The sequence below is a fragment of the Wyeomyia smithii genome, chromosome 2 (genome assembly GCF_029784165.1).
Source record: "Wyeomyia smithii strain HCP4-BCI-WySm-NY-G18 chromosome 2, ASM2978416v1, whole genome shotgun sequence".
Classification (NCBI taxonomy): domain Eukaryota; kingdom Metazoa; phylum Arthropoda; class Insecta; order Diptera; family Culicidae; genus Wyeomyia; species Wyeomyia smithii.
Genome location: NC_073695.1, coordinates 34,827,394 through 34,840,467, shown reverse-complemented (window position 1 = coordinate 34,840,467; position 13,074 = coordinate 34,827,394). Strand labels below are relative to the sequence as shown.

The window sequence follows — 13,074 nt, the reverse complement described above, 5'->3', positions numbered from 1 at the left end:
AGTCTTGGAATTTCTTTTCTTTCCATAACTTTTGAGCCACATATCAAATTATTATGAAATTTGTTATTTGTAAGTTTGAATGATGACTCGTTCGTGTAACACTAGTTATGTTCAAATAAGTCATGTGATCTTTGAGATAATAGACTTTCGTTGTTTTATTAACAATTTAATACATAACGCTTGCTTAAGTTCGATTATAATCAAATGAAATGGGAACGTGTAGGGCAGCCAAACTTTGAAACCACGTGTTCAATCATAATTCATCAGTTAACCCTTAACTAGCCCGCTCATCTGATAATAATATTGATCAAATCGGTTGTGTAGTTTCTGAGATAATGAAGTTTCATGATTTTCACATTTCGGTACATTACAGACGAAGAGACAGTTCGATTACAGTAAAATTCAATAGGGCGTTATGCGGCAGCCAGACTTTTCATTAGACTCTAATTTTGTGGAAATCGGGTCAGTCATCTCTGAGAAAAGTGAGTGAGTCCAAGTAAAATCTTTCAAACTTTTCGGAAAACTGTTACCTTCGAGACATCATTTTAGTCTAAGCTCATGGAAGCAAAAATAAATTGACCTATTGGGACGGGGAGACTCTGTCAATTTTTATATCGATATCGATACAGAGAATAACACGGGGAACGGATGGTGCCCATCCACGTCGTCTGTGCTAGGAATGCTCGCATATAATTGGTTCATGGTTCGCGTAAGTTTCGCTGTAACTTTTTATCAATTTTCACCGTTGAGCAGTGAAATAATAATTACAACTAGCTTGTTATAAAATTGTTACACATTTTATCTATCCAACAACATATTGGTTATTGTCATCCATCAGTTATGCTGTTATTAACGTTTGAAATCTGACGCAACATTTCCAATTTTACAGAATGCATCCCAGTATAGTAAACAAAGACGTAGTCCCACGTCAAAAAACAGGGTAAGATGGGTGATTTCGATGCCTATAAACTATAAGCCTAGAATAGTGAGTTCATACGAGAAACTATTATTTTTGTTGAACAGCGCAGTCGTGTGAGATACTCAAAATGAATTTATTGGTATAAAAACAATCATTTGAATTGTAATTATAATTGGGCATTTTAGCAGAAAAAAAGCAGCGGTTTTATTTCACGAATGGATTGCAAGCCAAAATGATATGCTAGAAAGTATCGCACAGAATAGAAACCGATTGGTTATTAATAGCACCTCTGGCTGAACATTTCCTAGCTATTCATATCAGATTATAGGTTAATCATTTTAAGACGGCGATCTTTTTCTTAAATGCAATTTATTAAGTCTATTGAAAGGTGCAGGTGAAAATATAAAGATAAATAAACGCGGTATTTATATTTAAACTTATAAAACCTTATCTAATTCCAGCAGGGTAATAAATGTTAAACTAAATGTAACACTGATTAATGAATTCAATTATCGATTCTCGGAGTGTAATTAAATATATAATGAATAAATTTGCATACAGTCAACTCCTACGACGCGAGCCGGTTTGTAAATATTTGTGGCGGTTTTCATGGCATAGGGGAGCTCCGGGCTTCATGGATCGAGCAGTTTGCTGTAATTTCTCTCGATAAGGCGTTGAATTCCCCGCTTACACACGGTTGAAGCGATTGACGAAGTTCTTGATCAGCTCAAGCATCAAATGTCTACAACCCTCTCCTATATGTAGATCAGTAGCTTCTAGCTGAGTGCAATTCAGCCTCTCCGGTCAGTCGTGTGGTCGCGCTAATGTCTTCTAGTTCAAGTGGTACGTAGTGAGATAAGACAATTACTGCTCGTGCGTTATTAATATTATATAATTAACGAAACGGAGTTTTATTAAAGAAAATGTCAAACGCTTCGCGTAAATCTGAAGACAGCGAAACGATGGATGGTCAACGACAACGGATGCTGCAGCCGGAGCAGATGGATAACACGCCCGAAGTAAACGAACTAAATGAAGATACCACCTGTGGGTTCTGGATTTTGAAAGGATCATTTTTGCAAAAGTAAATATGAATGTTTTCCACAGTTGCGGTAGATAATGCTCAAAACAATTACTCCCAAATTCGTTCAGATTCGCAACCGCAAACGCTTACACATTTCTGTACGGTTTGGTAGGTTGTTTGTTCAACGCCACGTTCGGTTACTTCAACGCCACAATTACAACCATGGAGAAGCGTTTTGAAATTCCCAGCCGGAACAGTGGAATCATATCGGCTGGGATTGACATGAGCAGTCTGTTTCTGCTGATCGTCATGTGCTACTATGCGGACAAGGGTCACCGCCCACGTTGGGTGGCGTTCGGAGTGTTCTCTATTGTCGTGTTTTGTTTGATGTCGGCGCTGCCTCATTTGCTGTATGGGCCCGGAGGAGCCGCATTAGCTTTAACGCACGAGTTTGGTGCCAGCAACGATGAGAACCTAACTAAAGAGGTGTTCGAGCAGCATGAAGCGAAACTTCTGTGTATGACGGAGGGCACGCGAAGTGTGGCCTGTGATGACGAGGGAGGTAATCTCGCCCCGCAGGTGATTTTACTCGTAGCGCAGTTGATTTCCGGAATAGGAAATTCGCTCTACTTCTCATTAGGATTTACTTATATGGATGATAATGTGAAGAAGGCAAAAGCACCGGTACTGATGAGTACGTACTGATGAATGTTATCAATTTTTTCTTTAGATTACTTTGTTTTAAGGTGTCTCTTTCTTCTTCAAAATGCTTGGACCGTCGGTCGGCTACGCGTTAGCTTCGTACTGTCTAAAGCTTTATATCGTTCCATGGATGACTCCGGTCATCACCAACGAAGATCCCCGTTGGCTTGGAGCCTGGTGGATCGGTTGGATCGTAATGGGCTTCGCTGTAGCTCCCATAGGGCTATTTATCGCGTTGTTTCCGAGAGAACTTCCCAAAACCGCCGCCCGTAGGAAATCAGCCCTTAAACTGATGCAAGTTAAAGTGGAGGACCAACCTCCGGCCTCCGTGAAGGATATGATTGAGGCGTTGAAGCGCATAACCAAGAACACAGTTTTGATGCTGAACAATATCGGCTCGGCATTCTATATCTTCGGTTATCTTGCCTACATGATCTACACTCCCAAGTATATTGAAGTTCTTTACAAACAAACGGCTTCTACGGCAAGTATGGTAACCGGTTCGGTGTCGCTAGTATTTTCAGCTCTTGGAGTGCTGCTTGCTGGAATAATAATCACCAGGTATAAACCGACAGCTCGAACCATGGCCGCCTGGAATGTGCTGGTAGGCTTCCTATCCGTTGTGGGGATAATCTTGTACACTGTACTAAAATGCACATCCGAAGACAATGCCGTCATCGTTAATCCACCCGCACTGTTAGTGTACTCGACTAAGGGTCTAGTGTAATTCAAATTTCACCTGTACGGTTTTTTTCTAGAGAGGGTTCCGGTAATAATACCTGCAACTCCGCATGTCAATGTGACTTCATCGAGTACTCGCCGGTATGTGGAGAGGATGGTAACACATATTTGTCGGCGTGTCACGCCGGCTGCCAGCGGAGAAATTTCAATTTGGAAGGCAAAGTAATTAACGGTGTAAAGTCTAAATACTGAACGAAAAAATCCTTGTTACCATTTTCAAACGCAGGTTTACGAAGAGTGCCTTTGTATCGAATCGAAATCACCGACGATAGGCGGAGCTGCCAGGGCGGGATCCTGTCCGGTCGATTGTCAAAGCGTCTTCGTCGTATTTGTGACGGTGATGTGTTTCGTAAACCTCATCCTGGCGGCAGGACGGGCCAGTAACACGCTGGTGTCGTTGCGTTGCGTTGAACCGCGGGATAAAACCATTTCGACCGGCTTGGGATTGACAATCGGAACGCTCTCGGTCATACCGAGTCCGATTTTTTTCGGAATGGTTCTGGACAAGACGTGCCTGGTGTGGGGCAAAAACTGCTCCGGTGAAGGTAATTGCTGGGTTTATGACGAGGAAGCTTTACGGTAGGTATCATAGCTAATTTGTTTTGAAGTTATTTATTTCACATTTTTCCATTTCTAGGTATATGTTGAATTACTATGCTGCTGCTTTTGTTCTCGTGGGAACACTCATAGATTGTGCAGTTTGGTATTATGTAAAAGATCTGAAAGTATTCGATGAGAAACCTAAGGAGCAGGATATAGCTTTGAGTGATGTACAAAAAAATACGGAATAAAATTAAAGCAATTGATTTATTCTCAATAATTTTTCAGGTTGAGAAAATTTAGCTGGTTTGTCTGTAACTTAAGTGTTTTATAATAAATTATCAATCGATTATTCTGCGCGATTATTCACAAATGGTGAGCTAAAGTTTTTGTCGAAAGATAATGCTAATAATTTTTATTGACCTAGTTTCTAATGTTTCGAAACGAGCAAGTCTATTCAACTGAATGTAATAATACAACAGATGAAAAGATAAAATTATTTAACAACAGATCGACCGGATCGGTACAGTATAAAGAATTGTTGGTTAAAAAATTTGTTTATCAATCACAAGGTTTTATCGAACAGAGTTTAGAATTTCTGATAATGAAAGGATATAAACATATCATATATCTAACGCACTTTGCCTGTATACTGACTTAAAAATAAAAAGGGGCCATTCACATACCACGTAGACAGAATTTTAACGATTTTGATCCCCCCTCCCCCTCCGTGGACACCTGCCCATATAAATTCTAAAAAAATTGTATGGACCGTAGAATTCCCCCCCCCCCCCCTCACGAGCTCCCTACGTGGTATGTGGATGGCCCCTTAAATGGTAGAGCCTATCAAACTTGTAAACAGCTTGTATGTAACGAAACTTGTACACAACATTCTTAGCAGCGCATCTGGCGGCTGATAGTTGAAAGCTGTGTATTCTATGTATTGAAAACAAGTTCCAGGCATAATAGGGTGAACAGCTAAAGTACGGCACGCTGTGGAATTTTTGAATGCAGGTACTTGATGAACGTGAGATTCTCATCCAAAATGTCCGAAAAAGCAGACACAATTTTAATCGAACATTTTTTGTTTAAATGAAATTTCGCATAAGTAAATTGAGCATTTTTCATAAGAAGAGTTTAGATTTTTCAGATTTAGCTAGTAAGTTTCTACAAAAAGTGAACGCAGCATATACTTCATTTAAGCATTGTATTTTAGAAACCATTAAGGCAGTAAACTACCCAGAAAATGTGATAGCACACTCACAAAGCAATATTTTTCTTACATGACTATTTCCTTTATAACTGAGGTGATATTGATTAGTAACCAGTGGCGGACACCATTCCGCCAGTTCGCTAAACGCTAATTAGCGACGCTAAAATTATGTTAGCGGTTTAGCGGTTTCGCTAATTTTTGAGCTGGTTAGCGAAACTGTTAGCATCGCTAAAATTTTGGCCTTCGAAACGCTAATCGCTAATTCGCTAAATTTTGTAGAGAAGCGACAAAAGAAATATTCAGAAAAAATGTGAATTGCTGATGGCATACGTAAATTGCTTCGAAAGAAGAACATACTTTACTGCGAAAGTTACTTTTGTCAGTCATTTTACCCTAGAATGGAGTTCCAGTTATCGTACAAGCCACAGGAGCATTTTGAAGAACAAGCTCAAGGTCTAGATTGAATTTTCGGAACACCAAGAACTTTTGTCAATTGCAATGCGCTGAAAATTATGACAACTTTGGTTCTACTTTTTCGATTCAGATAATAATTGAATTTTTATGAAAACATTCCTAAGAGTATCTTTTATTGCAAGCTAAATAACTTTTGTTATTCTTGTTTTTATAAAATCAAGTATGAATACCGTTCGTGAGCCTCTTATTGTAAATAGCTTTAAAAAGTATTTGTTTTCGTTTGCTTTACCAAAAAAAGATCAAAGTGGTCCAAATCTTACAAAACACGAGCAATAAATATAGCGATATGACCATTAACATAATAAAAAGTTAGCGATTACCGATTAGTGAAAGTTCCGCTAATGTGGGTTTAGCGATTAGCGTTTAGCGATTATCCAGCTAAATTTTCCGGTTAGCGACCTAGCGATTAGCGTCGCTAAATTTTCGGTTAGCGGTGCCCACCTCTGTTAGTAACCCTACCAATTCGCCCCGTTGTAATCACCGTCCACAGAACCCACACACGATCTCTCGATCTCTTGATCTCTTGTGCTAGTCAATTTCCTCGTTGATTGTACCTGTAATAATAAAAGATGAGCTGTTTTCTGCATCAGAAACAAATTTCCGAACAAGATATTTATTGTGGAATTTAGCCATCTTTTTTTACCTGAAATACTCTTCAGTATTACTTCTGGCCGGTTGGCAAATGGCTGGACACGTGTAAGTTGGGACCCTAATGTGGCCATTCACCTCTGTCCAGCAACTCCTATCCCAACCTCCACGTGGTCGACCGGAATACGAGTAACCTTAGCGAAGATCGGGTAACCAACCCCCAGTGAAAACTATGGTCGTAAGCTGACTGGGAAGGGGGTCGGACGCGGCTGTATCCCCATAGAGGCGGCGGACAACAGCGTCTGAGTCGGAGCGGGTGGCTAAATTATGGAATGCTGTATCCCGCCAGCTACACCTAACATGGCAGCCCCATCTGCAAGATGTAGGTATCGTGACCCTGGTAAGGTAGCATACCGAAACCTTTCTTCAACCACGAACAACGAATTTAGCAATACGGAACGGATCAATGGGCAAAGACCTAGGCTATGAACACGGAAAAAGATTAAGGTAAACGATTGGAAATTGGGTACTTGGAACGTCCGATCTATCAATGAACCGGCGCGGGCTGGCTTGCTTGCTCGAGAATTACAGCGGCAGGGAGGTTCGGTGGCCAAATTCCGGAGAAAGGGAATTCCGTGCAGTAGACCCTATTGCACGAACTTCTTTCAAGTACCACATCTACTACAGTGGCGGCAAAGCAGCGGAACGGGGCGTCGGCTTCGTAGTGCTGGGAAATCAGAAAACGAGAGTCATCCGGTGGAGGCCCGTAGATGACCGTATAGGCGTGTTGAGGATTATGAGCAAATTCTTCAACTACAGTTTAATCAACACCTACGCACCGACAAACGACAAATCCGATGAAGTCAAAGATGAGTTCTATGACAAGCTTGAGCGAATCTATGACGAGTGCCCAAAACACGACGTCAAAGTCGTCATCGGAGACGCAAACGCACAGGTTGGGAGGAAGGAATTCTTCCGTTCGGTCATTGGAAGGCATAGCCTTCTCTCGTCAACCAATGAAAATGGCCTGAGGCTGATAAACTTTGCCGCGGCCAGTGGAATGGCCCCATGTAGCTCCTATTTTCCACGTTTGAATATTCGGAAACACACCTGGAGGCATCCAAATGGAGAAGCCTGCTCCCAGATCGATCACGTACTGATTGACGGTCGGCACTTTTCGGGTGTTACTGATGTTAGGTCTTTTCGGGGACCAAACATTGACTCTGACCATTAACTCATCGTTTATAAGATCCGTGCAAGGTTGTCGAACGTGCTGAATCCTCGCACAGAGAGGACGACGCGTTTCAACATTCAGCGGTTGAAAGCTGATGGCGTGGCAGCAGAATACGCCAGAGAGCTGGATCAACGGATCGCAGAACAGCAGGAGGAAGGAGTGGAAGACATAAATGGGCTGTGGAGTAGTATCCACGGCGCCATCGAAACGAAGCGTGGAAGACAGCCTAATGGCTGGTTCGATGCCGAGTGCCCGAGAGCGATAGATGAGAAGAACCGTGCCAGGAGCCGCATGCTCACTGCGGCTAAGCGTCAGAACAGAGAGAGGTACAGGGTGGCAAGAGCTGCCGAAAATAGAACCCACCGTCGGAAGAAGCGCGAGTACGAGGAGCAGGTGCTCGCCAGTGCAGAGGACAGCTATGCTGAAAACGACGTGCGGAGATTCTATAGAACTGTCAACAGAGTCAAAAGCAGGAATTTTCCTGTGCCGGTCATGTTAAGGACGGCAACCTACTTACTGTTAAACCGACGGTTGCAGCCAGGTGGAAGGAGCATTTTAAGGCGCTTTTAAATGGTGAGGAGCCGGATGAGCAGAGCAGGAACAGGATGACGATTATGAGGTACGAACAAGCTGTGGAGCCGCCAACACAGGAGGAGATGAAAAAGGCGATTAGTGAGCTGAAAAATGGCAAGGCCGCTGGGAAGGACGGTATCCCGGCCGAACTTCTTAAAGCGAAGGCGAGCGGCTGTACTATGCGATTTACCAGATAATACTAAAGATCTGGGAGGATGAACAGTTTGTGAAGCAAAACAATTTCAAACACGCAATTTGTCACGAACAAAAACGTTACACCATCCCAGTGCATATTAAGGACGATGCCATCGAAGTGAAGGTATACGATCTGCCTTTTCAGGTAGAGTCGAATGCGATCCGCGTGCAAATGGAGGCATACGGTGAAGTCATTTCTACTAGATACGATAAGTGGAAAAAAATTCTTTGGTGGTGTGTACAGCGGCGTACGCATATTGCGAATGCGCTTACATCGACCAATATCTAGTTATGTCAAATTCGAGCTAGAAAATTTTACAGAAGTACTTTTGAGTCGTGTTTCGTACGTTGGCCAGGCACCAAATTGCCAATTTTGTACAAAAGAAGTGCATTTCGGATCATCATGCAGTGAAGCAACAAAGCGTAACGTGCCGTGTCAAATAAATAAATAAAAAAAAATCATGCGTGCGGATAGCTGGCGAGACATCAGCTGCGTTCGTAACGTTGGATGGACTGAAGCAGGGGGATGCGCTCTCCAACTTACTGTTTAACATCGCTCTTGAGGGTGCAGTACGAAGAGCAAACGTGGAAAGAAACGGTACGATCATCACGAAATCTCACATGCTTCTTGGCTTTGCGGACAACATCGATATCATCGGTATCAACCGAAAGGCCGTGGAGGAGACCTTCGTACCCTTTAAGAGGGAAGCAGCTAGATTGGGACTTGTCATTAACTCTGCCAAAACGAAGTACATGGTAGCTGGCAGAGAGCGTGGGAGTCCCCGTGTGTTGGTGCTGAGGTGGAGATAGATGGAGAACGATTAGAAGTGGTTGACGAATTCGTTTATCTTGGTACGCTTGTGACATGTGACAACGATATGAGCCGTGAAGTGAAACGATGAGTTGCAGCTACAAACAGGAGCTTCTACGGACTACGTAACCAGCAGAGGTCCCGTAGTTTGCAAACTCGCACAAAATTAGCGCTGTATAGGACGCTGATACTTCCGATGGCCCTTAACGGACATGAAGCATGGACGCTGAAGGAAGTTGATCGACGAGTGCTTGGAGTTTTTGAGCGTAAAGTTCTGCGATCGATACTTAGCGTTCAACTGGAAAATGGAGTGTGGCGCAGACGCATGAATCACGAGTTGTACCGGGTATACAAACATGCTGATATAGTGAAGGTAATTCAGCGGGGCAGGCTTCAGTGGGCTGGACATGTAGCCAGAATGCCTGACGAAAAAGCCGCCAAAACTATCTTCAGTAGAGAACCAGGAACAGGCCGGCGACTCCGTGGTAGGCCTCGCACGCGGTGGAAGAAGATGCACGATCTGCTGGTGTACGAGGAGACGGGAGAACGGCTGCTCAAGACAGAAGAAGCTGGACATCTCTAATTCGTTTGGCCCTAGACCGTTGAACGGTCCGTTAGCCAACACAGTAAGTAAATAAGCAACAAAACCAAAAAATCACAGGAGGGATGTGTGCAAAGCCACGACCGTAAGATTGAAGTAGAATACTTTTACAAGAAAGATAACTCGGCTGCTTACGTGTCAGTCATTTTGAAATCGGAATTTTTTCGTATATACCGCTGAACAGTATCAAAAGCAAAGCAAAGCCTTGGTGCTACATTCCGATTCGGAACTTGACCTTCTGTTTACTATACACAGACTTCGCAGCCAACCGTTAAGTGAACAGGATAATTGCGGGGCTAGCGCTACGATCCTACTGACACTAACAGTCTCTCCCGAGTCGAGACTCGAACCTACGACGACTGGCTTGTTAGGCCAGCATCGTACCTCGAGACCAGCTAGGGAGGCAATATCAACAAATTGTAATAAACATCACACTGCTGTGCATTTGCAGCAGCATCAAACCTCAGTTGCAGTTTATTAATAACCATTCATTACGCTCTTCCAATTACATTTAGTAGCCTTGAAAAAGGCCGATTGCTGCAATTGCAATTTTCATTCAATTATTGCATAAATGCTTCATGGTCAGATATACCCGCTGCAACTGCTACGCTATCCGTAGCCATGCCACAGTTGTGGCCTGAGATCAGCTGCAACTAGTGCGCTATCCATTGCTATGCCACAGCTGTGGCCGCTATCCGCTATCGCTGGTATCCACTGCTCTGCTAAGGGATGACTGCTGTTGTCGCTGTCTAGAACTATTATGAGCGGCTTCGGCTGAAACAGGCTCTTATATAGGCCAAATGGCATATGAGTCATTCCATACGAAGTGTCCACGAAAACGAATAAACTTGGACACGACCATCACGGATTTGGCTCAAAGCTGGGGGAATCATTCATCTAGGTTCACTATGAAAAAATCAGAATTTTTGTGTCGATTGGTATACCCCCCGCTCTGTGGGACCCCCCTCTTTGTGACAAAGTCAGGCAATTTTTGTTCAAAATTCCGTTTTTCTTTTTCTTACAATTCATAGATGTAGAACGTCCGCAAAATACTCATAGATGATTTTTAAAGAAAATAAACCAAGGAATCCAAAATAAATAAAACTTTTGTCTGGAAGTGTTGCCAGACAGATTATTTTTGTATTTGAAAACTAAATTTTCATTTTTCGGCAAATGCAGCCATTTTTATTCTAAATTTGATAATTTCATCGAATTCCTTGGAAAATTTCACGTAAGAAACAACTATCATCCCGAAATAATATGAGCCAATCTCGAGATATAACATTTTTACGAAAATAGTTGTAAATTTAAAAAAAAAAGTGATGAGTGAATTTTGAAGAAAATAAACCAATAAACCAAGTCTTGCGATGTGAACAGTGGTAACAGATGTTATGCGTTTTTTTGTTGTCACTGAACGGTTTTTTAAAACTAAACCTTTACCTTTTATGCCGATTCAGTAAGTCTTCGCATATATGATTACTTACATTCTATTAGCAGAAGAAGTATAAGTCGTGTTTGAAAGAAGTTCATTATACTGCTTTATGCCGAAACGCATGTTTACTAAAAACAAGGAGACCAGAGCACGTAAGTAGGTAGTGATAATGATTGTTGTATGAGAGTTCGACTGTTGGGAATTTTACGATGGTTGGTTGTAATTTCGGCTGAGCAGTCTTGAATAAGTAGAACGAGCTGGTTCTTTACTGTCCGACGTTTCGACACTGACCAGTGACATCTCCAGGTGAAACTGTAGGTGTTTGGGTGCGTGTGGGTAGTGATAATTTTAAAAAGAATACATTTATTCAAATTGTCCATTGATCGTCGAACAGTCAAAAAGTTCTTAATCTACATGGTTAGCTTCTGCGACATCAACAATTATTGAAAATAGTTTGAATAAACTTTAAACTGTGTTTCAACAAATCAATGGTAGGAGCGGAATGTTTTAATGGAACAAAAATATGGTTAATTCACTCATTAAGTTATTCGTAATCATCCACTTTCCCTGAAACTTTGGCCAAAACTGCCGTAGAATTGATAATGGACTGGATGGTTTCCTCGTGTTTTGGTTCTGGAATTTCTGTCACGTTTGGATGTAGTGCTTCAAGGACAGCTTCATGAAAAGTTGGCACAGGTTCTCCATTATTGATTAGAAAATAATATTGAATAGATATTGACAACATGCTTTACACACTTAAATGTCAATCGAGTCAGCTTCTTCTTGTATTAATATGAAAGGTCTTCTTCAAACAATCGCTTGTGTTGCTTTAGCTTCGTAATTTCATTACGGGCATAAATCTAATTAGCTTGCATAAAACAGTAACAAACATACACTTACCACTTATTTCAACCTCCTGAGGATATAATTCATTGGTAGAATCATCAAGTTTTAAGTCAGTATTACTACTGTAACTCGAACTTCTGTCTGAAATTGTGGAATGTTGTGTCACCCACACAAATGACTAACGTTTCTCATCTACGTGTTCAATCAGAGTGGACCATGTACATTTTCCTTATTTACTGGTAAAGTATACTTTTTTGACAAACGGGCAAAGAAGCATTCCGGTAAGTTGCCCGATAGTGTTGAGATTCATTTATGTTGACTTCAAACCGATGCTGTAAATAACGATAATTTCAACTTTTTTCTGCTTGACACATGGTTCACTTTGTCTGCACACTATAAGGCATGATATCAGGTCATGTTAGTGACAGCAATAAACGGTCCAAAAACACATTCAAAACCACGGCAGTGCGTGAAACTTTACAAATTTCGATGGGGGGTGAGTAAAAGAGTTCTCTGATACAAAGAAATCCGGAAAAACGCTTGAAAATTCCTCCGTTCGTTCGCTTTTATAAACAGCTGACCGAAGGCAGTCTCCTTGAAAATTAACACTTGGTCCATTCTGACTGAACATTGTTATCGCTTTTCATTGGTCATGCAGACAAAAATCATACTGTTATTTCTGCTGTTTTAGAGATAAATAAAATCTGATTGTTGTGTGTTGTAGCTTAAGAAAATCTTTATCCAATACTATCTTTAACTCGTTTTTTTCAATTTTGCGACTTGGTCCGGTCTGACTCTACACCGACCAATATCGTTTTAAATTCGCTAACAAATGTGTTTGAAATGTTTGAGCAACCAATAGCAAATCTTTCAAATTGTGCAAAGGTTGGTGAAAAAACTCCAAAGACTAGACTAGCATTAAAAACAGTATTAAATTGAGTTCAAAATAGTGGATTGAATACTTCCAAAAAACAAAAAAACCTCCAACTTAAATCAAGCTCAGCATAATGAAATAACGTTTCTAAAAGCTAGGAAAGTACTAAAAAGACAACAGTTTAAAATTAAGATCAGAATGGCGCAACCCCATATTGTTCTTAGAAATTAGAAACGTGCTTATAAAGCGTCTAACAGCTTTGTAAGGCCAGGAAATGATCACAACACGCTTCTACATCTCAGAAAAA

At 41.5% G+C, this 13,074-nt stretch overlaps 1 protein-coding gene across 4 annotated transcripts; it reads left to right on the top strand.

Moving 5' to 3' along the window:
* Positions 1-1,619: 1,619 nt before the first annotated feature.
* LOC129724392 (solute carrier organic anion transporter family member 1C1-like) lies at positions 1,620-4,263 on the top strand. 4 transcript variants are annotated; one of them, XM_055679272.1, is made up of 7 exons: positions 1,620-1,762; positions 1,840-2,003; positions 2,072-2,637; positions 2,690-3,341; positions 3,404-3,548; positions 3,613-3,965; positions 4,024-4,207. In XM_055679272.1, the coding sequence occupies exons 2-7, from the start codon at positions 1,843-1,845 to the stop codon at positions 4,175-4,177; spliced, it is 2,031 nt and encodes a 676-aa protein (XP_055535247.1). In that variant the 5' UTR covers positions 1,620-1,762; positions 1,840-1,842; the 3' UTR covers positions 4,178-4,207. The 4 variants fall into 4 exon arrangements, with proteins under 4 accessions (XP_055535247.1, XP_055535248.1, XP_055535249.1 ...); XM_055679273.1 differs by having other exon boundaries at positions 1,635-1,759; XM_055679274.1 differs by adding an exon at positions 4,215-4,263 and having other exon boundaries at positions 1,711-2,003; positions 4,024-4,156.
* Positions 4,264-13,074: the final 8,811 nt, after the last annotated feature.